The sequence below is a fragment of the Populus alba genome, chromosome 7 (genome assembly GCF_005239225.2).
Source record: "Populus alba chromosome 7, ASM523922v2, whole genome shotgun sequence".
Lineage (NCBI taxonomy): Eukaryota > Viridiplantae > Streptophyta > Magnoliopsida > Malpighiales > Salicaceae > Populus > Populus alba.
The window spans coordinates 3,227,149-3,249,162 of NC_133290.1; the positions used below are offsets into that span (position 1 = coordinate 3,227,149).

The 22,014-nt window shown below is 33.8% G+C and overlaps 2 protein-coding genes across 4 annotated transcripts; both read left to right on the forward strand.

Annotated features, from left to right (window-relative positions):
- The first annotated feature begins 4,976 nt into the window (after positions 1-4,976).
- Positions 4,977-11,234, forward strand: LOC118063156 (uncharacterized). Its single transcript, XM_035077101.2, has 7 exons — positions 4,977-5,315; positions 5,412-5,500; positions 5,630-6,339; positions 9,430-9,562; positions 10,170-10,513; positions 10,584-10,712; positions 10,934-11,234. The coding sequence occupies exons 1-6, from the start codon at positions 5,033-5,035 to the stop codon at positions 10,705-10,707; spliced, it is 1,683 nt and encodes a 560-aa protein (XP_034932992.1). The 5' UTR covers positions 4,977-5,032; the 3' UTR covers positions 10,708-10,712; positions 10,934-11,234.
- A 2,597-nt stretch (positions 11,235-13,831) lies between these two features.
- LOC118063154 (uncharacterized) lies at positions 13,832-20,230 on the forward strand. Of its 3 annotated transcripts, none has more exons than XM_073410431.1 (7): positions 13,832-14,824; positions 15,001-15,684; positions 16,368-16,574; positions 16,704-17,366; positions 18,056-18,262; positions 18,385-19,047; positions 19,583-20,230. In XM_073410431.1, the coding sequence occupies exons 1-7, from the start codon at positions 14,300-14,302 to the stop codon at positions 19,808-19,810; spliced, it is 3,177 nt and encodes a 1,058-aa protein (XP_073266532.1). In that variant the 5' UTR covers positions 13,832-14,299; the 3' UTR covers positions 19,811-20,230. The 3 variants fall into 3 exon arrangements, with proteins under 3 accessions (XP_073266532.1, XP_034932990.1, XP_073266533.1); XM_035077099.2 differs by having other exon boundaries at positions 13,833-14,824; positions 16,368-16,613; XM_073410432.1 differs by having other exon boundaries at positions 14,645-14,824; positions 15,008-15,684; positions 16,368-16,613.
- The last annotated feature ends 1,784 nt before the right edge of the window (positions 20,231-22,014 follow it).

Below are 22,014 nucleotides of genomic sequence, written 5' to 3' on the forward strand. Positions count from 1 at the left end.
AAAATAAAGAAAAATAACTTATCTTTGTCGTAAAATCACATGACTCTTAACTAATTAATTCTTGTTATTTTTTCGTGAAAAATATTTTTATTAGCATTTTTTACTCTTGAAAAATATTCCAAGGAGGATGGTGTTAAATAAACTTTATGACTCGGAACCCCCCACAAAGGCAGAACATTTTTCTTAGCATTATTGACTCTTGAAAGTGTGTGTGAAAATGCAAGATGAAATTGAAGTGGTGATAAGTGATTTTTTAAAATGTATTTGTTTGAAAATATATTAAAATAATAAAAAAAAATTTTAAAAAAATTATTTTAATATTAAAATGATTTAAACACACACATACACATATATAAAATTAAAAAAAAATAATTTTTTAAAATATACTTTTAAAATGTAAGGAAAAAAAAAGAGAGGCTATCAAAGTAATACTGAAAAAAAGGATGGAAAGCGGTAAAGAAGAAGATGCTTGTCATATCGAGAAAGTCACTGTCGGAAGCGTGACAAAAGTACAAAAAAAAATTGCTAAGTAGTGGGAGAGGTCATGACTAGTGGGTGAACTAATCCTTGTTAATGGACTTTTAATCTTGAAAATCTTGTTTAGATGACGTCATTTTCATAAACCCAAACCCACCTACCTCACCCATGTCCCTTCAGTTTGGACAAGTGCGTTTAACTGAATTCTCTGACGCACAAACTATTGGAGCGAAGAAGAAGAAGAGAAGATATCCCCCCGCACACACAATACCAGAATCAAGGCTTCTCTCTCTTTTTTGGTGGGCGTTTGATATTTTCTTACATAATATATTTAAAAAATATCTTTTACTTCATAGTATATTAAAATTATTTTTTATATTACAATATCAAAATCATAAAAATACTAAAAATAAATTAATTTAATTCCTTTTCAAATTAAATATATTTTTAAAACACATCATAGACACTTCTAAATATAACAACAAAATTATGATTTAGTATTTCATTGATCAGTGTTAGATTTTTTAACAGTGTGGTTGTGGTTGTTTTTCAAATAATTTTGTGTGTTAAAATACATGTTAATAATTTTTTTTTAATTTTTAAAAATTATTTTTAATATCAGTATATCAAAATGATTTAAAAATACTAAAATTATATTAATTTAAAATTAATAAAAAAATAATTTTTTCTTAAATATTTTTAAAATACAAAAATAACCATAATTAGAGCTATTATCATAAACTTTTTAAAGAGAATCTAGAGAGTAGTATAAGTGGGGATTCGGACATAACTGGATTGTGTAAGTACTTGTGCAACGATCTCGTTAACTGGAGTTGGTGTTCGAGGTGGGACACCAACCGTATATATGCCCAAGAGAGTTGATGGTTTTCAGGGGATCCCGATGACTTTGTGGGTTAGTTATTCTGGATAGATGGATGGTTGCAACTGATAAATTTCAGACCATTACTAGATTACTAGCACGTATCAAGTTGTGTGCCATGTCTATTTTTTTTAGCATAAAAAAATATCCAAATGTTTCTCACTTGTTTTATAATAAAAAATAAGAATTATGAAGTCAAAAGATAACGAGTATTGGATGCTATATTCTTTAAATATCTATATTGTGATGCATATAATGATATTTTTTTTTTAAAGTATTGAGACAATAAAATATTTAATTAGCTTGATTAACTTGTTAAATTATTAACTTGAATTATAAAATTATAATAAACTTATAGAAAACAAATCAAAATAAATTATAAAGATCAATTCCTAATCAACATAATATTAATTAAAAAATAAATATTTGATTAAAAAATGACCCAAAAAATAATCAGGTCAGCTAGAGTTAACTTGACAAAATCGTGACTTGGATGATGAGATCGAGATAATTTCATGAAAAAACAAATAAAAAAACTACAAAACTCAATTTCAAGCTAACCCAATACTGAATGATACCAGAAAAAAAATCAACTAAAAAAAACCCTAAAAAAAACAACCCGAGTAACCTCAAATTAACATGTTCAACTCATAACCTGAGCCATGAGATTAAGATAAATTCATAGAAAATAAATTACAAAATCCAACCCTCAACAAATCTAATATTTAGAGTTGAAATCAAGAAAAATAAATAAATCAACGAGATCGGTATATAACTCAATAAAAAAAGAAATTGAAAAAAGATTATGGAGCATGATTTTTAAATTATCAAATCCATTTAATATTAAAAAAAATACATAAAAAATATTAAAAATTTTGAATTGTTGAAAGGGAGATTTTTTTTTAAAAAAAAAAAACAACAAATACTATTATAGTACATAGTTTTATGTGAATGTGGTTATAATAATTTAGCCGCACCCATTAATTTCTTGTTAATATTATCTATTACTGACTTAGCACTACAAAAAAGCAATTGACTATGCACGCAATGACAGGTTTCATTCATGGTTGTTAAACCTGTTACGGCATGGTAGGTTGACTCCACATCTAGTTGACTCGCCTTCTGATCCAGGCCAGGCCTTAAAAAATATTAATTTTAAATTAATCTAGTTGATCTAACTAGTTAATTCATTATTCAGTCTGTGATTAAAATTTGTTGATATTTTTAAAAAATTTAAAACAAATTTGTTTTTAACATTAAAAAAAATTAACCTGTCTAGAATTATGATTCAAATTTTATACAGTTTTATAAATCAACCCTAAATCAAGTTTAATATGTACTGTTTCATTAAGGTAAAAAATAAAATAAAAAATGAGTTGAGACATTTAATAATTGGCTAAAAGATGTGGAAAAACTACTGGAGCTTTCCCAAGTTTTTTACTAATATATTAACTTATTAATATATTATATTATATTATATTATATTATATTATATAACTGTTTTTTTTCTTTTTAATGTTTTTTTGTTTTTTTAATTAATTTTTTTTGTTTGATTTAATTTGTTAATGTTAATTTTTTTTTTTATTTAGTTATCATATTTTCATGATATGGATCCTGGGTTTGATGAGTTCACCTGATTTGACGAGTTAACCCTGATTTTTTTAATTATTTTTTTTTCATTTAGTTTAATTTGTTGAAGTTAATTTTTCTATTTAATTATCAGACTTTCATGACACGTATCTTGAGCTTAACGGGTTAACTTTGTTTGATGGGTTAACCCAGTTAATTCTGGGTAAACCCGTCATTTTTTTTTCCTATGTAGTCATTAAATTTTCATGACACGGATCCCAGGTTTTACGGGATAACTTGGTTTAAAGGCTTAACCCAATTAATTCAATTTTTATTTTTTTTTCTTCATTAGTTTTTTTCTTCTTGTTGATTTTTTTTCTTTGTTTTTTTTTTAATTAATCTATTTAACTATCACACTTTTATGACATGACTTTATAGCCAGACCCACATCCAATATTCTTAAGTTCGGTGTTGCAGCCAGACTCACTTAAACTTGGGTCATGCAAGTTTATAATATTATAAATATTACTCTTAGGTCAGTCATTGCAATCAAATTTAAGATTCTTGGGCATAGCTTTGCAGAAAAACCCAAGATTTTAATTTTTTTTATATAATTTTTATATAAAAAAATAACCCGCAACATCGCATGGGTCATATAACTAGTTTTTTCTATGCCATGTGAAAATGACTTTGACTATCTACTTAGCCCATCATTCTGGCATGCTAGAACCTCTTGATTTCTCCATGTAAAAAAAATAAAATGTAAATTAAGTGGTATTTATTGTTGCTTGATAATATGATGCAAGATAGTTTTTTTTAATTAAAAATATAATAATAAATTAAAATCATTGAAAAAACATAAAATATTAATTTTATAATTTAAAAAAAACTTAAAAAAAATACTTAAATTGGAGAATGACACAAGATACAAAGGCGTTATAGGTGAGAAACTTGGGTTTGAAGTTTAAGGATTTACGTGGGCTTTGTTTAATTAATTTCATCTTTGGCCCACTTATTTTAAAACGTGTCCATTTTTCTTATAGTTTTGAACCATGAGTTGGTCCATGGTGGAAAAGGCCGACAGTCACATAGTTCCTTAAAAGCCCATGCCTCTAAGAGTTTTTGTTCGTGCTATTTCCTCACCATTATTTGGTAACCTCACTTCAAGTGGTAAAATTGGCCCTTCTTCGTGTGTTTTTATAACAATTTTATTATTTCTCTACCAAAACTTAGATTCTATTTGGAATAATGATAGTGATAATAATTTTAAGTATTTTTTATTTAAAAATATATTAAAATAAATTTTTATTTTATTTTTTAAAAATTATTTTTTATATCAACATATTAAAATAATCTAATAACATAAAAAAAAAATTCATTTTAAATAAAAAAAATTAAAATTTATAAAAACATAATTTACACTCGTTCTCAAATATCCTTAAAATATAACTTTTTACCCTTTCAGCCAATAGTTCTCTTGATAGTTTTATAGTGATTTTAACAATGAAAAAGAATAATACGTGGGTGACAATGAAAGAAGGACAGGGTTAGAAAGAATTTTATGAAGTGTTTATCCCACGAAATGATAGATATTATTTATTTAAAATAATTTTAAAATAATTTTTTAAAATTTATTATATATATTAGCACACTAAAATAATAATAAAAAATATATAAAAAAATCAATTTAAAACTTTATATTTTTTGAAAATATAGTTAAACCATAATATGATCATCACAAAAGAGTAAATTGATAATATAAAATGGGTCTTCAAAAGTTTTGTTTTTTTGGTATTTTACATTTTTTTTCACAATTTTTTTTTTATTTTTTGGTTGTGGCAATATATACTTTATGTTATGAACACGTGTTATTATATGGTAGAAATAACACAAAAAAAATATAGCACAAATTAAAAGTACAAGGCTCAAACTAGTAAAGTAAAACAAAGGGGATAAAATTGTACGAAATCAAGAATAGAGGGACCGATATGATCTTATGATCAACCTTCTCCCCTCGTCTCACCTTAAAATTCCAAAACCAACAGCTTACTGTTCTCCTTTTTAATTCTCGAAGCTGGAAAAAAAAAAAACAAACAGAGACAAAACATGTCAGTCCTGGGCGACGACGGTCTGGGCTATGATCTAGCCCGGAAGCTTGAAACCCTAGGTATGTGGCGCGCTTGGCTCGGCGACTCTCTCTACTCCAATTTCCTTCATTCCCTCTCTTCTCCTGCCTCGTGGCAGTCCTTCATGCGAACCGACGACTCGAAATCAAAGTCCCATTTCCAGCTTCAGCTCCGAGCTCGCGCTCTCTTATTCGATAAAGCCAGCGTCTCTCTCTTTCTCAGATCCAAAACTGTTGCTGCAGTTTCCAATCTCAATCCAAATTGTCAGTCCAGAATTTTAACTCCCCTTTCTTTTCTTTTAAAAATTTTCGGAGAGTGAGCCGCACTGGTTTGATTGATTTTTGTTTTGTTTTTCTTAGATTTGCAATTGCACGGTGATGATGTGTACTTCACTCTAGAGGATGAAGATCAACGACGAGAAGGGGGCGGAGTTGGGGCAACCACTAAGGTTTGTTTTGTTTCGTAATTGAATAATGTCGTCAAATCGAGCTAGTAATAATTTGTTTTTACGAGGAGGAACTAAGGCTCACGCCTTTCGTTTCGTGTTAGTAATTTCGTGTTGTATATTTGCTGTCAGAGGTATAAGAACGAAGAATTGCCAGAAACATGGTATACTCAGTTTATGGAAAAGCGTAAACTTAAAAGGCCATATAGGCTATCATTCGGGGACAGAGAGTCGGACAAACGCTCGCCAGAGCAAATGTCTACTTATTTTAGACTTGTTGCTAGGCACAAAAGAAGATGTCAGTATTTGGGCTCTGGAAATTCTAATCTAGAAAGCACTTCAAATATGCGTTCTAGTTCTGTTTTAGATGGGTCTCACTCGGTGGATGATGACTTTGTCTTTTTCCCCGAGACAATGTTTATGTTCAACTGTGTACCCGATAGTGCAATCCCACCAATAATTAGAGCTCGAGACAATCAGAAGATAGAGTTCCGTGGAGCTTTTGATTCATTGCCTCAGACCAGAAATCCTGTAATGATAGAGAGGCTTGGTATTAGTGTGGAACAAGGTGGGAGTTTACATCGTGGGAAAAATGGGTCTGAAGGTCATAAAAAACTCAGTGAAGAGCAAGCTTTGCAGATGTCTCAAAAGGTAGTAGCTTGCTTGCTAACAAGAGTTGGTTTTGATGGCGCATCAGAAATTCCCATGGAAGTCTTCTCTCAATTGCTTAGGTGTCATATTTCTAAACTAGGCCGTATCTTGAGAGTACTTGCTGATAGCTACAGAAAGCAGTGTTCAGCAGTTGAGCTACTTAAGATGTTTCTCCAAACAGCAGGGTTTAGGTGAGTTTGAAAACCTTGAACCATTTTTCATGGTGTTTTTTTTTTCTTTTTTCTCTCTCTTCTTCTTTCATTTCATGCCATTTCTCTAAACTCCCAAGAGATATTTTGAACACAAAGCTAAATAATCAAGTATAGTTTCTAGGATGTTAATGTTATCAGATGCAACTTTGTTTAACTTGAGTCTTTCTGCAAAGGATTTAAAATGCTCATTTTACTGCATTCGTTCCCTTAGTTACTAATGCAATTGTGCATTTATTTCATCTAATAATCATGGTATATTGGTATAAACATTTATGAAGCAAGTTTGCTATTTTTAAGAAGGTGATGACACAAGAAGGCCACATCATGTACCTCCTTTAAAGTTCTAACTAGCAGCATGCTGCTGCTTTTTAAAGGCACGTGTCATGCTGTAGCCCAGTTTGCATGCCATCTTGCTGTTTTTTTTTCTCCTTTGGAAGTCTTCCAAAGTTACCAACTTCTTGAATGTGTCTTTTGTTTCCAGCTAACTGAAACAATTGTAAGCTACAACATAAAGCAACTGCACAAACACATAACAAAGTTGTATCCTGGCTAGAAATTATAAAAACGAAATTAGTGGATATCTCTCATCTATGCCCATGGCCGGTGCTTTGTGCCAAAGGTGTGCCTAGTTGACAGTGCCTTTCTTATGACTTGTCCGGTGTTTAAGCTCTGTAGCCTTGTGCCCGATTCTTTTTTTCTTAATCAACATGCCTAATGCTTAAGGCAAGCTTTTAACAACATTTACCACATTTTTTTAATGTTCAAGAAGTTACTTTTATGTAACATTAACTCCCATACTTTGAAGAAAACTTCATCTGTGAAAACTTGAAACTGTCATGATATAATGGATTTTTTGATCTCTGATTGTTCACAAATCCCCAATCACTTGTGTATAATAGCTATATGTATAATAGTAAATGGAGAGCAATAAAATTTGTGAAGCCCAAAGGTGTTTCTTGTGAAAATTTCAGTCATTTTAGTATGTTTCCATTTTTGTTTTTTGCCTTCGGAAATGCTTTTTTTCCTGCATTTGTTCCTTACCTTGAATGGTTACTTAGTGAGTATGCAACTGCTATTGACCTTCACAGGTTGGTCATATAGTAATTGCAGAGCAACAAATTGAAAGACCTATTGGGACCATATCAAGTCGACGTGAGGGTCAAATGCTTAAATATTTTGACCTTGCATAATGAAAAATGAATATATTTGATAGGGAACTTCAATGGCTTTGAAAGTTCAAATGACAGATAGAGTTGGTTTGATGACCAACAGCTAATGAATTGGTCAGGCACTTGGCCTTTTACCATGATGACATTTGTTGGCCAATATCCAACATGATCCACCTTTAGCTTGTGTTTGTAGACCAAATTCAAGTTGAAGCAAGCTTTATAGAATGCTCAAATCATGGTTGAACCGTGAATGCTGCACATGGGATTTGAAAGGTTGTTAACTTGCGTACTAAGGAAAAGAAAATCAACAGATTGAAGGATGCTGCCCCTACCAGTAAAAAGAGTTCTTCTATGAAGGTGATGAGGGAAATCAGCAAGGTCATTCAGAAACATCCTCAACAAAAAGTGGAAGTTAAGAATTCCATGCGATGGTCAATAAAATGAAGAAGTTTCTTTAGACTAGGTGGAAGTTCGAGAGATACTCTAATGTTTAGTTCTTTATTATGGTTTAGGTTTTTCTGATTTATCTTTTGTGGGGTGGTCGAGGGTGGGGGAGGGTGTTTGGATTATGTTGGGAATTCTTTTCAGAGGAGCCTTTAAGAGGGTGATAGTGGCAACTGAATTTTGATTCACTGTTGAGCCTATGGCATGGACAATCTTTGTCTTGATTTGATTCCTCAAAATTCTGTTTTCATTAGAGGGTGGCTGGCTCACAAAATCAGAAGGGGCGAGTCTGGAATATCATAATCAGGTTATTATTATGCATGACTCATTTCAGGAATGCTGGTTTTCAAAATTTAACTTTCCTTTACCCACAGCTTAATGGGGAGATCTTATTTTTCGAGCTATTGGGAGTTGAAATTTAACGTTATGACAGATATTTTCTCTCTATTTAAACTATGAAGGCAAGGGGCCTTCATTGTAATAGTTATATATCTTAAATACCTACAGGGCTTCCAAGAGAGAACAAGTTTGAGTATAATATTCTTCTATGTCAGCCAGAAAAAAAAGTCTGACATATTTTGAGTTCTCATAGGTGTCACATTTCCCGTAGTTATCCCGAGGAAAGCAGCATTCCATGAACCAAATGCACCTTCATTTCATTTTGTTTTGTTGTTTTACGAAAGAGGGTGGTGGTGGAAGGGGATAAATGAAGCTTTTCTACATGTCTGATTTAATCTGAAAGCTTTGGAAAACAGACATCATGCTTGACTTCCATGCTAATTAATTATCAAATGTATGCAATGGAAATCTCTAACCTATCTTGGATCTTTGGAAGCTTCTTTTCTAGTTCCAGTATTTTTATAAAGTTTAGCAATCACATTGCTTTCCTTTGCATATCCTTCAAAATTCCTCCCCAATGTTTTATATCAAGGTCTTCTATATAGTGTAGCTTTTTATTAGTTTTGTTGTGTCTTTTACTCAGCCAGAAAACCCAAAACCCTGTTCATCTAATCATCTCTATAAAGTCTTGAATTACTGCTATTAGTCTTGGTGATTTTCTATGGATGAGGTATCATTATCATTTAACCCCCTGAATCAATGAGTCTTTCCTCACATTCTTTTAATGTTAGACTGTTCAGCTATTGTCTGGCATATAGTGCAATGTGTGGTGTGCTAGTGTTTTGCTATTTTTCATTATTGTGGCATAGTAGTGTTTGTATTAACCCTAGGATTTAGGCTTGTTTGCATTTAATTGCATGAAGTCTCAGTGGTGATTAATTGTTCTGTTGCCTTATCTAGTAACCCCACCTTGCATTTTCATGGTACTATTGATTTTCTATCAGCCCATTCTGTCTATTGTAAGTACTTCTGATTTTCCTTCTTTATAAACTTGGTGTTTTGTACTATTCATTTTCTATTTATATCCATCGTCTAACATTTTCCCTTTTGCTGCAAGTAATGTGGTCAACTTGATGGAGATTGTTAAGGAAGGTGCTAGAAATACTGCAGAACCAACCCACCAACAAGCACACGGAATCCAGTCACAATTTCATTCTCAGCACCAGAATCTTCTTCGACTACCTCAGCAAGTATGCAATATACATCAATATCTTTGTATTGTGATGCATTTTCCCAGTTTTGACCTTTCTGCTAATTTATTCTTTTTGGTCTCGGGGTTCTTGGGTTGGAGAAACTGATTCAAATTGTAGCTGGAACTTTTCCTTCTGGCATAAATTCGATCATGTGAAAAGCTTAGCACATTAAAGGAAATGGCTCTTTTCAATTTCTTTTGGTTTGAAAAAATATCCTTACACCAAGGTTGTCCTCAAAAGAGAAGGGTCCTTGTGAGCTTTTATGCAGACATGTTCGGTGATTTCCTAGTACTTCATGATTGAACTCCAGTTTTTGACTAGCTGGGCTTCCAATTTTTCATATAAGCTCCCGTGGTTTTTAAAGTTCCAACACTTGAATAGCGCTCACCTCCTAGCCTCAACTGTATTTTGAGATGGTTATTGGAGAAAGTTGCCATATAACCCTGCCCATGGGGATTGTGTGGAGAGTATTAGGATGGATACCCTTTACTATCTACAGTACCTGTGGGCTCTAAAAGCTTTTTTGTGTTGACCGTCACATTTCATCATATTTCTGTAACAATGTTATGATAAGTTGATAACTGGGTTTTGGTCTATGATGAAGCTACAGATCCCAAGACAAATGCATCCACAGATGCAGCCAATGGTTCATTCCCAAAATTTCACATTGCAGCAGCAGCAGCAGCTGGAGAGATTGCGGAGGCGCCAACCATCCACTCCTCGCCCTGGTATGGATGTGGACAAGGACAAGCCTTTGGTACAAGTAAAGGTTGAAAACCCACCGGAATTGCCGTTGGATAATAATGCCTTCAATGCTTTCCATTCCAGACAGCCACAGATGCAGTTCCGGCAGCATCAACAAATTGCTGCAATGTCAAATCTCCAAGCGCAGTCTAACAATCAGCTCAGGCAGCTGGCATCCCTCCAAGTTCCCCAAATGCAAACATCGTAAGGAGAACAAATTTTACTAGACTTGTTATACTTGCTGGACTTCTAAGACACTATGATTTGCATGCAGGAACATGGGTATGGTGAGGGCTCCACCGGTGAAGGTTGAAGGTTTTCAGGAATTGATGGGCGGGGATGCGGCATTAAAACATGACACCGAGGAAAATAAGCTAACCTCTCCATCAAGTAAATAACTTATGTAAGTAGTCTACAATATATCCGTGCAGTTCAATTTTTTGTTGTCGTTGTAGGAAATATCAATACATACTCTAATTGAAGCTCTTCGCCAACATTGGGAGAGACATTCATGCCCATACCACTCTTGTACAAGAATGAGTTGGATTCAGTTGTCCAATGGATAATGACGCACTGTCCAAGTTACACACAGGATTCATTAATTAAATAAAAAATGTTGTGCAGGTCACATGATAATCTTTGTCTTCTGTGAACACCCCATATTCCCCTGGCAACACAAGGCAAGGCTCTACCATGGCAAAGCAAGACGATTTCTCCAAGCAAATTCTGGAAGAAGGGAAGTACATGGAAGACAAGTGAAGGAAGATGGTGTCCCCATGTTGACATTAGGGCAAATACTTGACAAGTGTCTTGGGAAGTTGTTTCTCATTATTAATCCAAGTGCTAGGTATTTGTCTACCACTAAATATGTAAACAAGCATTTGTAATAAAAACGGATAAACCAATCTCTACATATTAGTTTTCACCTATTCTATTATAAAAATAGGATAACATGGAAAAAAAATGGTGTTTTCATATTTTTTTCTAGATCATTTTTTATGGTCCAACCAAACATTAAAAATGGTTAATTTTTCATGAAATTTGATTTTCAAAAGAATATTTTTTCCTAACAACGCTTGGGTAGAAATTTTCTCTCTCTCTCTCAAGTAGCGTATTTTTTTTTTTTTAAATCCGAAACTTCTTGGTCGGTTTGGATTGAAACATGAAGGTAGAGCAAAATTGAACCATCTGCCTAATTCGGTTTGTTTGATTTTGATTTATTCAGTTTAAAAACCAAACAAATTGAAAAACCAGTATCTTTTTTATTTCTTTCAACTTTTATTTTTACAAAATAAAAAACAAAAAAATTAAATTATAAAATCTCTTAAAAATGTTAAAAATTAAATATATAAAACCCAACTGAAATGTTTTTACAAGATTCAATTCTGATAAGACTTACTCGATGTTTCTTAAAAATTTTAGGATCAAGCAGAGGTGGAACTAGAGGACTAAAATAAAAAAAAAAATTAAAAAAAAAAATTAAAAAATTTAAATATTTTCATATGCTTGGAGACATGTGAGAGCACTTGAGTTTTAGAATTTATTTAATATTATGATAGCTTTATAGTTGTGATTTAAAAAAAATAAAAAAAATGATTTTTATTTGTAGTTCGTTGGATTAAATTATGTATGTAGTTAAGATTGTAATTGAATAAAAAATAATTCAATTTTTTTAATTAAAACCGCGGTTAAAAGTGATGTTACTAATAAAATATTTAAAAAAGACTAGTACTTATTTATTAGTTTGAAATTACATTAATGTGTATCAGATTATTAATATATCATAACTACAATAATTAGACATTACACTCCCACTTTTATTGTTTTATTAAACTAACTGTAATTTCATCACAAACATAATCTATTCGAGAAGGAATTTGGTATCCATGGCCTTGCAAAATTAGGATGACGATCAAATTCTACAAATACAATATTTTCCCATAACTTTCTTCTAATATAGTTATGTAGTGTTGTTAATATCACTACGATCTAAGCTTGTGTTTGTAAGGACACACAATCATGTTTTGCAAAGTTCTCTACTTATTTTTCCACTCCAAAAATACATTCCATCATTCAATGTATTGGCGAGTGTGCATGATTGAATACTTCATTTTGACTTCTTGGTTGTCCTTGTCGATGAAATTCTAGCAAGTTATGTTCCTTATCTTTATATGGACCTAAATATCTCTATTTATTTGGATATCCAGAATGTACTAAATAATATCCCCTACGATAACAAGTAATAAATTTGCAAGTTATTCCCTAATGAAAGATTAGAGCTTCATCATAAAATAACATTGAATTTTTCTTATGTTATTACCTTTTAGTGGCCAATGTTCTTGTATGAAACAATATAAAGTTCTTTATATATATAATTATTATAATACAGGGAGAGAGCTCCGACGATACATATTACTAGTTTATGACGATCAAACTTCTTTATATATATAATTATTATAATACAGGGAGAGAGCTCCGACGATACATATTACTAGTTTATGACGATCAAACTTCTTTATATATATAATTATTATAATACAGGGAGAGAGCTCCGACGATACATATTACTAGTTTATGACGATCAAACTCTTGCCCCTAAAATAATTCACCATCTCATCATCATCATTCATATTACCACCACCATCATTACCATAAGTAACATAATCAACAACAAGGTTCATTGCATTATAATAATGCTTATCAAAGATATCTTCGATTAAAACATTAAATCAATGGGCCTTCATATCTACAATGATAGATGAATATTTTAGAAAATCCATTCACATGGATAAATAAAGCAAAATGAAAAAGGTAATATTAAATGGATTAGGTTTTTATTTAATTTATATTTTTTACTCACAATCCACTCAATAAAAGAATCCACTCAATAAAAGATTTAATTGTACTTTCAATTATATATATGAACTGTTTGTTTCATATGAGATACAAAGATTTTACATACTTGGTCTAAAACTTATTACTCGAACCACTACCTTAAATTAAAAATATAAAATTTTACTTTAAAATTTATTATTATTCTTTGTGTGGAGTTGATCACATAAATCATGGATGTTTTGATAACAAGTGTATTTAGCCAAGTTTTTTCATCATGTACAAAAAAATAGTCGGAGTCCAAAGTTATCAAGGAAGAAAAAAAAAAAAAAAATAGTCATCTATTGTCATTTTGTATTAGCCTTCGCAATAAAAAGCTTAAGAAAGGTCCAACAAATTGCAAAATCAAAACTTAAAATTAAACAAAATCTAATCTAATTAGATTCGATGTTTTTAAGAACAAGCATAATTAAAATTAAAGAAATATTAAAATCAAAACTTACACTGTCCCGTACACAAAAAAGGACCTTCAGGACTAAAAAAACATATTTGGCGGTGATTTCTGTAAATCTTGGTTGTTGATGGTAGTTTGTGTAATTCCGGTGGTGGTTTTTGGGTTTCGCAATTTCTGTGGCCTGAAAAAAAAAGAAATAAATAGAGGTTGTTGAAAAAGAAAAAGAGATCAATGAAGAGGTTAAGAAAAGTGGACGATGAGAATAATTGTTTTACTGGATTCCTACGAGAGCAGGGAAGGGAAGATAGAGAGATACTGTGATCGACAAAAAGAAGAAAAAAAAAATAAACGTCTTCTATCTTCAAGTACTTTTTACACAGGAATTTTAAAAGCAGAAGAAGCATGCTTTTTGATGAACTCGTGGCTGGCTTCAATTACTTTTTGCACAAGAATTTTAAAAGTAGGTGAAGCATGCTTTTGATTAACTTGTGGTTGGACCGCGTTTTGACATGAATCCCACCTTCTTAAACCTGTGTTTTGATATCTTACCAAATTATTGTGGTGAAACTGCTCCTCACTTTCTACTACAAAAACAATCACCCTCGTAGTCACTCCACTTTTGCCACGGAAAGAGGTTCTATTAATTAATTCCGTGCAACTAGTACTCTGAAAAAGATTCCGCTCCTTTTCCTCTTCTCCACTCAATGCAGCAACAGCAGCAGCAGAAGCACCACCGTCACAAGGGTCCTCCACGACAGCCGTTGATCGAGCTCCAACCGGGTCAGGTTGCATTCCGAGTAGTCTGTCATGTTTCGAAAATCGGTGGTCTCATCAGCCACTCCAGCTCCGTAATATCCCCAATCTGGCTTGAAGCCGGCTGCCTTGTTCACTGCGAGGAGGCGGTGAAGGGGTCGGAGCACCGGGTGATAGTGGTGGTGGGGTCCGCTTCCCCAGAGAAGAAAATCGCGGTGGGTGAAGGTGAGACGGTGGAAGTGTCTGGAGCGCAGGAGGCGGTGGTTAGGGTTTTAGAAAGGATGTGGAGGGTGGATGGGAAGAAGGATGGTGGCGAGTACGAGGGTTATTGTGGACTTTTGGCCAATACGTCGCAGATTGGTGCCGTTGTGGGTAGAGAAGGCAGGAATATCAAGAGAATGAAGAGAACTAGTGGGGCTCATATCTGGATTCTCCAGGCTCCACTATGCGCTTTGAAGGAAGATCAATTAATTCAGGTTTAATTCTTCTTCTTTCTTTTCCTACAGATTTGTCCTATAATAATTCATGATAAATTTTGTGTTTTTGTAGGAGAGAAATATAATTTTTTACATCATAGTTTAACAAAAATAAAATCTTTTATATGATCTGAAATGAAATTTGAAAAAATTGGTGTCTGAAAAAAAAAAAAAAGATTACAGGCAGTAGCACTCTGGCTGTAAAGAAAGCAGTGATTGCTGTAACTAGCTGCCTTCAAGATTATCCTACATGCGAGAAGGATGAAGTGGGTTTAGGAATTGGAGCTGTTAGGAGAAGGAGAAGTGGTTCCTCTGGTGATCCAAATGCTGAATTCTCTCCTCATTCATGTTCCCTGCTACCCACATATTCTGAAAATATTGCAACTGATGGAGACAATAAGAAACCTAATGAACAATCACAAGTTCAATTTAGGATGATCTGCTCCCATGGTGCAGCTGGGATCATCATAGGCAAGGGAGGGTCTGTAGTCAGAGCTCTGCAAAATCAAACTGGTGCTTCTATCATCTTTGCTCCTCCTATAACCAACTCCGATGACCGTCTAGTTACTGTTTCTGCATTGGAGAACCTTGAATCATCCCACTCTCCTGCACAGAAAGCACTTCTTCTTGTCTTTGCTAGATCTATTGAGCATGACATTGAAAGAGCTCGTTCCTTGGGCTTGATTGAGGAAATTACCGTGACAGCAACCCTCCTGCTGCCATCAAATAAGGTCTCTTGTTTGATTGGAAGAGGAGGTAGGGTAGATTCAGAAATGATAGAAACAACTGGTGCTGACATACAGATTTTGCAAGGGGACCGAATCTTTGATTTCGCTTCAAAGAATGATGCAGTAGTGCAGGTGCAATTTTTATGTCTTACTTTTTTTTATTTGCTGTCAAGTTATTGTGACATTAAAAGGATTTTAGTATACACATAAACTGGGTTGAAGAATGTCATTGAGTCTAATAATCATTGCTTAATGTGATTTTTGGTGCTGCCGTGATTTGTGCTTGTAATCAGTTATCTGCTCCTCTTCCTGCAAGAACAATCAACACTTCTTCATCACCTGTCGTTGTCATCATCTAGTTTGGTTAGCAAATTTCACCGCTTCTTGTAACATTTTCAAAGCTCTACCAGTTCCCTGCGCATCGATTGTATTTGGATGTTTTTTATTTATTTATCTTATTATACAAAATTCTGATGTTTTTGTTGTTTGTTGTGTAGATATGCAATATTTTAAATGTACCAAGAGTTCTGTCACTTATCGTTTGCCTTTTGTTCTTTGATATTGCCTGATGATTTCAAAGTAGAGGATTTTTCTTGATCATCCAGGATGAAAACTGGTATAGAACTATAGATAGATACTGGAATGTTTATACCTTGTAATGGAGTGTGATCAGCCAACATGGTAAAGTATTTGGAGCTTTTATTGAAGATTTATGTCCTTTTTTTTGTTGAATTCCCAGTCCCGTACCTACCTGGTTAAAATCTTTGGTGCCACCTACCTAGCGATTTATTCCTAAACTGTTATATGTTTTGCAGATTACAGGCGAGGAGAAAAATGTACAGAATGCTCTGTTTCAAGTTACCTGTAAACTGAGGGAGAATCTTTTGCCTACTGAGATGCTCAATGGATTGAGGACAGGGAGCCTTTATAGAAGAGCGGGGGAGATCACCATGTTGCATCAATCAGCTGGTGAATCTCTAGATTCCAATCAGGAAACAAGCTTTGAAAAAAGATTGGATCAAGTACGTGATACTCGTTCCTCATTGCTGCAGTTGCCACAGGTGAAGATTTTCTCTTCACTTGTTTGCAGTTTTAAATTATCTGAAATGAAATTTGAAAAAATTGGTGTTTGAAAAAAAAAAAAAAAAAAGATTACAGGGAGTAGCTCTGTGGCCATAAAGAAAGCAGTGATTGATGTAACTAGCTGTCTTCAAGATTGTCCTCCATACGAGAAGGATGAGGTGGATTTAAGCCTTGGAGCTGTTAGGAGAAGAAGAAGTGGTTCCTCTGGTGAACCAATGTGTTCCCTGCTACCCACATATTCTGAAAATATTGCAACTGATGGAGACAATAAGAAACCTAATGAACAATCACAAGTTCAATTTAGGATGATCTGCTCCCATGGTGCAGCTGGGAGCATCATAGGCACGGGAGGATCCATAGTCAGAGCTCTGCAAAATCAAACTGGTGCTTCTATCAGCTTTGCTCCTCCTATAACCAACTCCGATGACCGTCTAGTTACTGTTTCTGCATTGGAGAACCTTGAATCATCCCACTCTCCTGCACAGAATGCACTTCTTCTTGTCTTTGCTAGATCTATTGAGCATGACATTGAAAGAGCTCGTTCCTTGGGCTTGATTGAGGAAATTACCGTGACAGCAACCCTCATGCTGCCATCAAATAAGGTCTCTTGTTTGATTGGAAGAGGAGGTAGGGTAGATTCAGAAATGATAGAAACAACTGGTGCTGACATACAGATTTTGCAAGGGGACCGAATCTTTGATTTCGCTTCAAAGAATGATGCAGTAGTGCAGGTGCAATTTTTATTTCTTACTTTTTTTTATTTGCTGTCAAGTTATTGTGACATTAAAAGGATTTTAGTATACAACATAAACTGGGTTGAAGAATGTCATTGAGTCTAATAATCATTGCTTAATGTGATTTTTGGTGCTGCCGTGATTTGTGCTTGTAATCAGTTATCTGCTCCTCTCCCTGCAAGAACAATCAACACTTCTTCATCACCTGTCGTTGTCATCATCTAGTTTGGTTAGCAAATTTCACCTCTTCTTGTAACATTTTCAAAGCACTACCAGTTCTCTGCACTTCAGTTGTATTTGTACTTGTTTTCCATTTATCTTATTATATAAAATTTTGATGTATTTGCTGTTTGTTGTGTAGATATGCAATATTTTAAATGTTTCAAGAGTTCTGTCACTTATCAGTTGCCTTTTGTTCTTTGATATTGCCTGATGCTTTCAAAGTAGAGGATTTTTCTTGATCATCCAGGATAAAAACTAGTATAGAACTATAGATAGATACTGGAATGTTTATACCTTGTAATGGAGTGTGATCAGCCAACATGGTAAAGTATTTGGAGCTTCTATTGGAGATTTATGTCTTCTTCTGTTTTTTTTTTTGAATTCCCAGTCCCGTACCTACCTGGTTAAAATCTTTGGTACCACCTGCCTAGCGATTTATTCCTAAACTGTTATATGTTTTGCAGATTACAGGCGAGGAGAAAAATGTACAGAATGCTCTGTTTCAAGTTACCTGTAAACTGAGGGAGAATCTTTTGCCTACCGAGATGCTCAATGGATTGAGGACAGGGAGCCCCTATAGAAGAGCGGGGGAGATCACCATGTTGCATCAATCAGCTGGTGAATCTCTAGATTCCAATCAGGAAACAAGCTTTGCAAAAAGATTTGATCAAGTACGTGATACTCCTTCCTCATTGCTGCAGTTGCCACAGGAGAAGATTTTCTCTTCACGTGTTTGCAGTTTTAAATTATCTGAAATGAAATTTGAAAAAATTGGTGTATGAAAAAAAAAAAGATTACAGGGAGCAGCTCTGTGGCCATAAAGAAAGCAGTGATTGATGTAACTAGCTGTCTTCAAGATTGTCCTCCATACGAGAAGGATGAGGTGGATTTAAGCCTTGGAGCTGGTAGGAGAAGAAGAAGTGGTTCCTCTGGTGAACCAATGTGTTCCCTGCTACCCACATATTCTGAAAATATTGCAACTGATGGAGACAATAAGAAACCTAATGAACAATCACAAGTTCAATTTAGGATGATCTGCTCCCATGGTGCAGCTGGGAGAATCATAGGCACGGGAGGGTCTGTAGTCAGAGCTCTGCAAAATCAAACTGGTGCTTCTATCATCTTTGCTCCTCCTATAACCAACTCCGATGACCGTCTAGTTACTGTTTCTGCATTGGAGAACCTTGAATCATCCCACTCTCCTGCACAGAATGCACTTCTTCTTGTCTTTGCTAGATCTATTGAGCATGACATTGAAAGAGCTCGTTCCTTGGGCTTGATTGAGGAAATTACCGTGACAGCAACCCTCCTGCTGCCACCAAATAAGGTCTCTTGTTTGATTGGAAGAGGAGGTAGGGTAGATTCAGAAATGATAGAAACAACTGGTGCTGACATACAGATTTTGCAAGGGGACCGAATCTTTGATTTCGCTTCAAAGAATGATGCAGTAATGCAGGTGCAGTTTTTATTTCTTACTTTTTTTTTATTTGCTGTCAAGTTATTGTGACATTAAAAGGATTTTAGTATACAACATAAACTGGGTTGAAGTATGTCATTGAGTCTAATAATCATTGCTTAATGTGATTTTTGGTGCTGCCGTTCTCCTCTCCTTCCAAGAACAATCAACACTTCTTCATCACCTGTCGTTGTCATCATCTAGTTTAGTTAGCAAATTTCACCTCTTCTTGTAACATTTTCAAAGCTCTACCAGTTCTCTGCGCATCGGTTGTATTTGGATGTTTTTTTTTTCATTTATCTTAGTATATAAAATTTTGATGTATTTGCTGTTTGTTGTGTAGATATGCAATATTTTAAATGTTTCAAGAGTTCTGTCACTTATCAGTTGCCTTTTGTTCTTTGATATTGCCTGATGCTTTCAAAGTCAAGTATTTTTCTTGATTATCCAGGATAAAAACTGGTATAGAACTATAGATAGATACTGGTAAAGTATTTTTCTGCTATTTATTCCCAAACTGTTACATGTTTTGCAGATTACTGGCGAGCACAAAAATGTACAGAATGCTCTCTTTCAAGTTACCTGTAAACTGAGGGATAATCTTTTGCCCACCAAGATGCTCAGTGGATTGAGGGCGGGGAGCCCCTATAGAAGTGCGGGGGAGAGCACTATGTCGCATCAATCAGCTGGATCAGTCAGCCGGCGAATGTCTCGATTCCAATCAGGGAATAGGTTTGGAAGAAAGAGTGGATCAAGTACGTGATCCTCCTTTACTAAACTTGCAGCAAGGGGAAGATTTTCTCTTCCCTTGTTTGTAGTTTTATATGTAGTTCAGCCCAAAAGGTTTGTTGTCATGTGGTCATGAAAATTGCATAGGGGGCGGACAACATACAGCACAGACAATGAAAGCAGCTCAACCTCCTCTGTCAAGGGTTTCAGAACTTGAAAGGGTACCGAGGGAGGTGCTTAATCAGGCACGAGGGAGTTCCTGTAGTGGGGGGGGGGGGAGGGTTTTGGATGGACCTGAATCTCCTGATTATGTTCCATAAGAAATTTTAACACTAGGAAATGAGATTTTAGCTGATTAACATAGATATGGCTTGTGTCACACTCCTGCGTGCTTGTCAATTTGAAATAGTACGCTGTAATATTTACGTGTTAATATGGAAGCATTCTTCTTGTAGTCAACGTGCTTTAGGCTGTGAAGATGATGATTTGTATAAACAATAAGTAAGAAAATATGACTTGGGATGCTTGATTCATCGGTGAGATGGAGAAGGAATCTGTTGTGTGCTCAAGTGAGAGACAAATGAAACTTTTTCCATATTTTGCCAGATCTGCATATCTGTGGGAATAAACTAGGGCAAAGGCCAAGAGCATGAACTCCATCAAGATTATTTAAATGAAATTAAGATTATTGCTTTAATTTCTAATTTCAATGAAAGACATGGTTCAAGGCAGGGAGATTTTGGGATGTCTTGACTGGTAAAATTCTTCCTTGTTTTGGGGGGAGAGAGATTCTGGAGATATAAAACCCTTAACATAAATAATTATTTATATAGAAAAACCTTTACTGGACTTTTGATTTCACTTGGAATCTTGACTTGTGTCGGTAATTTCGCTCAAATTTCACCAAAAACGTTTTGGTTCTATTTTAGGTGTTCGGTTCAAGCCAAATAGTGTATTTTTTTATAAAAGAAATCTATGTTTTTTCTTCTCTAATTTCTTCATCAAATTTTGGGGAGGCCAACTGGAGATGATGACGGGGATAGTTATTGATAAGGTCAGGGTGAGTTGTATTTTGGCAAGGGAATTCTTTATTATCAAAAGAGTTGATTTCATGGTGTTGAAAATATTATCAAATTTACAAAATAATACTGATATTAAAAATAAATATGATAAGGGATTATTGATATTCAAGATAATCATGATCTTTGATTATATCTGCACAAGAAATTATTACTAATACTGAAGATAATCATGACTAGTGATTATTGATACTGAAGATAATATTGTTATTAAAGATAATCATGACCAGTGATTATTAATACTGAAAATAATCATGATCAGAGATTACTATTATAATTAGGGATCTTTGATATTGAAAAGATCATGATTAGAAATCACTGATACTGAAGATAATCGTGATCTTTGATCATATCTGCACAAGAGATTACTGATACTGATGATAATTGTGATCATATCTGCAACAGATATTCTAGGAATTAATTGTATATCTTATCATTCATTGTATTTTTAATGATAGGATTTTTAAATCAGGGATCGTAATGTATATAAGACCATAATGTAACAGTATTGTTTAATTAAAAAAATATATTTATGTAGTTCTTCCTCCACACATCTTTCTCTCTTTATTCTTTTATCTTACATGGTATCAGAGCCATTGACTCACGTCACACAAATGGTTTCTTTTTCACTAAACACCTCAGATGCTGCTGTCATAACCCAATTCTGGGTTATTCCTCAAAAAATATATATTTTTTCAAAATAAAAAATAAAATAATAATAATAAAAGCTGACAATGTGGAGAAAGCAAACCGAGAAATGAAGCTACAATTTTGGAGGAAATTTTAAGGCATAATTGTATCCGATTATGCCCCAAATTAGAGAGAAAATACAAATTCAAGGTTAAATTAAATGATTATTTGATAAATTTGCATAAAAATTAAGTTCAATGATATAATTAAATTTTTAATAGGCCAATTGATTTAATCATGAGCCAAATTAAATTTTAATTATGTGTAAGAATTAATTTGGGTCCAATTAAAGGATTTAATTAAGTGCAGGGACTTAATTATACTTTAAATGGGTCAAATTAATTTTATTTGAGGCTTAATTGATAAAACATTAAGTTTGGGAGCCTAATTTAAGCTTAATTGAGAAGATTGAAATTTTAAGAGATCAAATTTAATTTTTACCAGGTTAATTAATTGAAATTAATGGCAA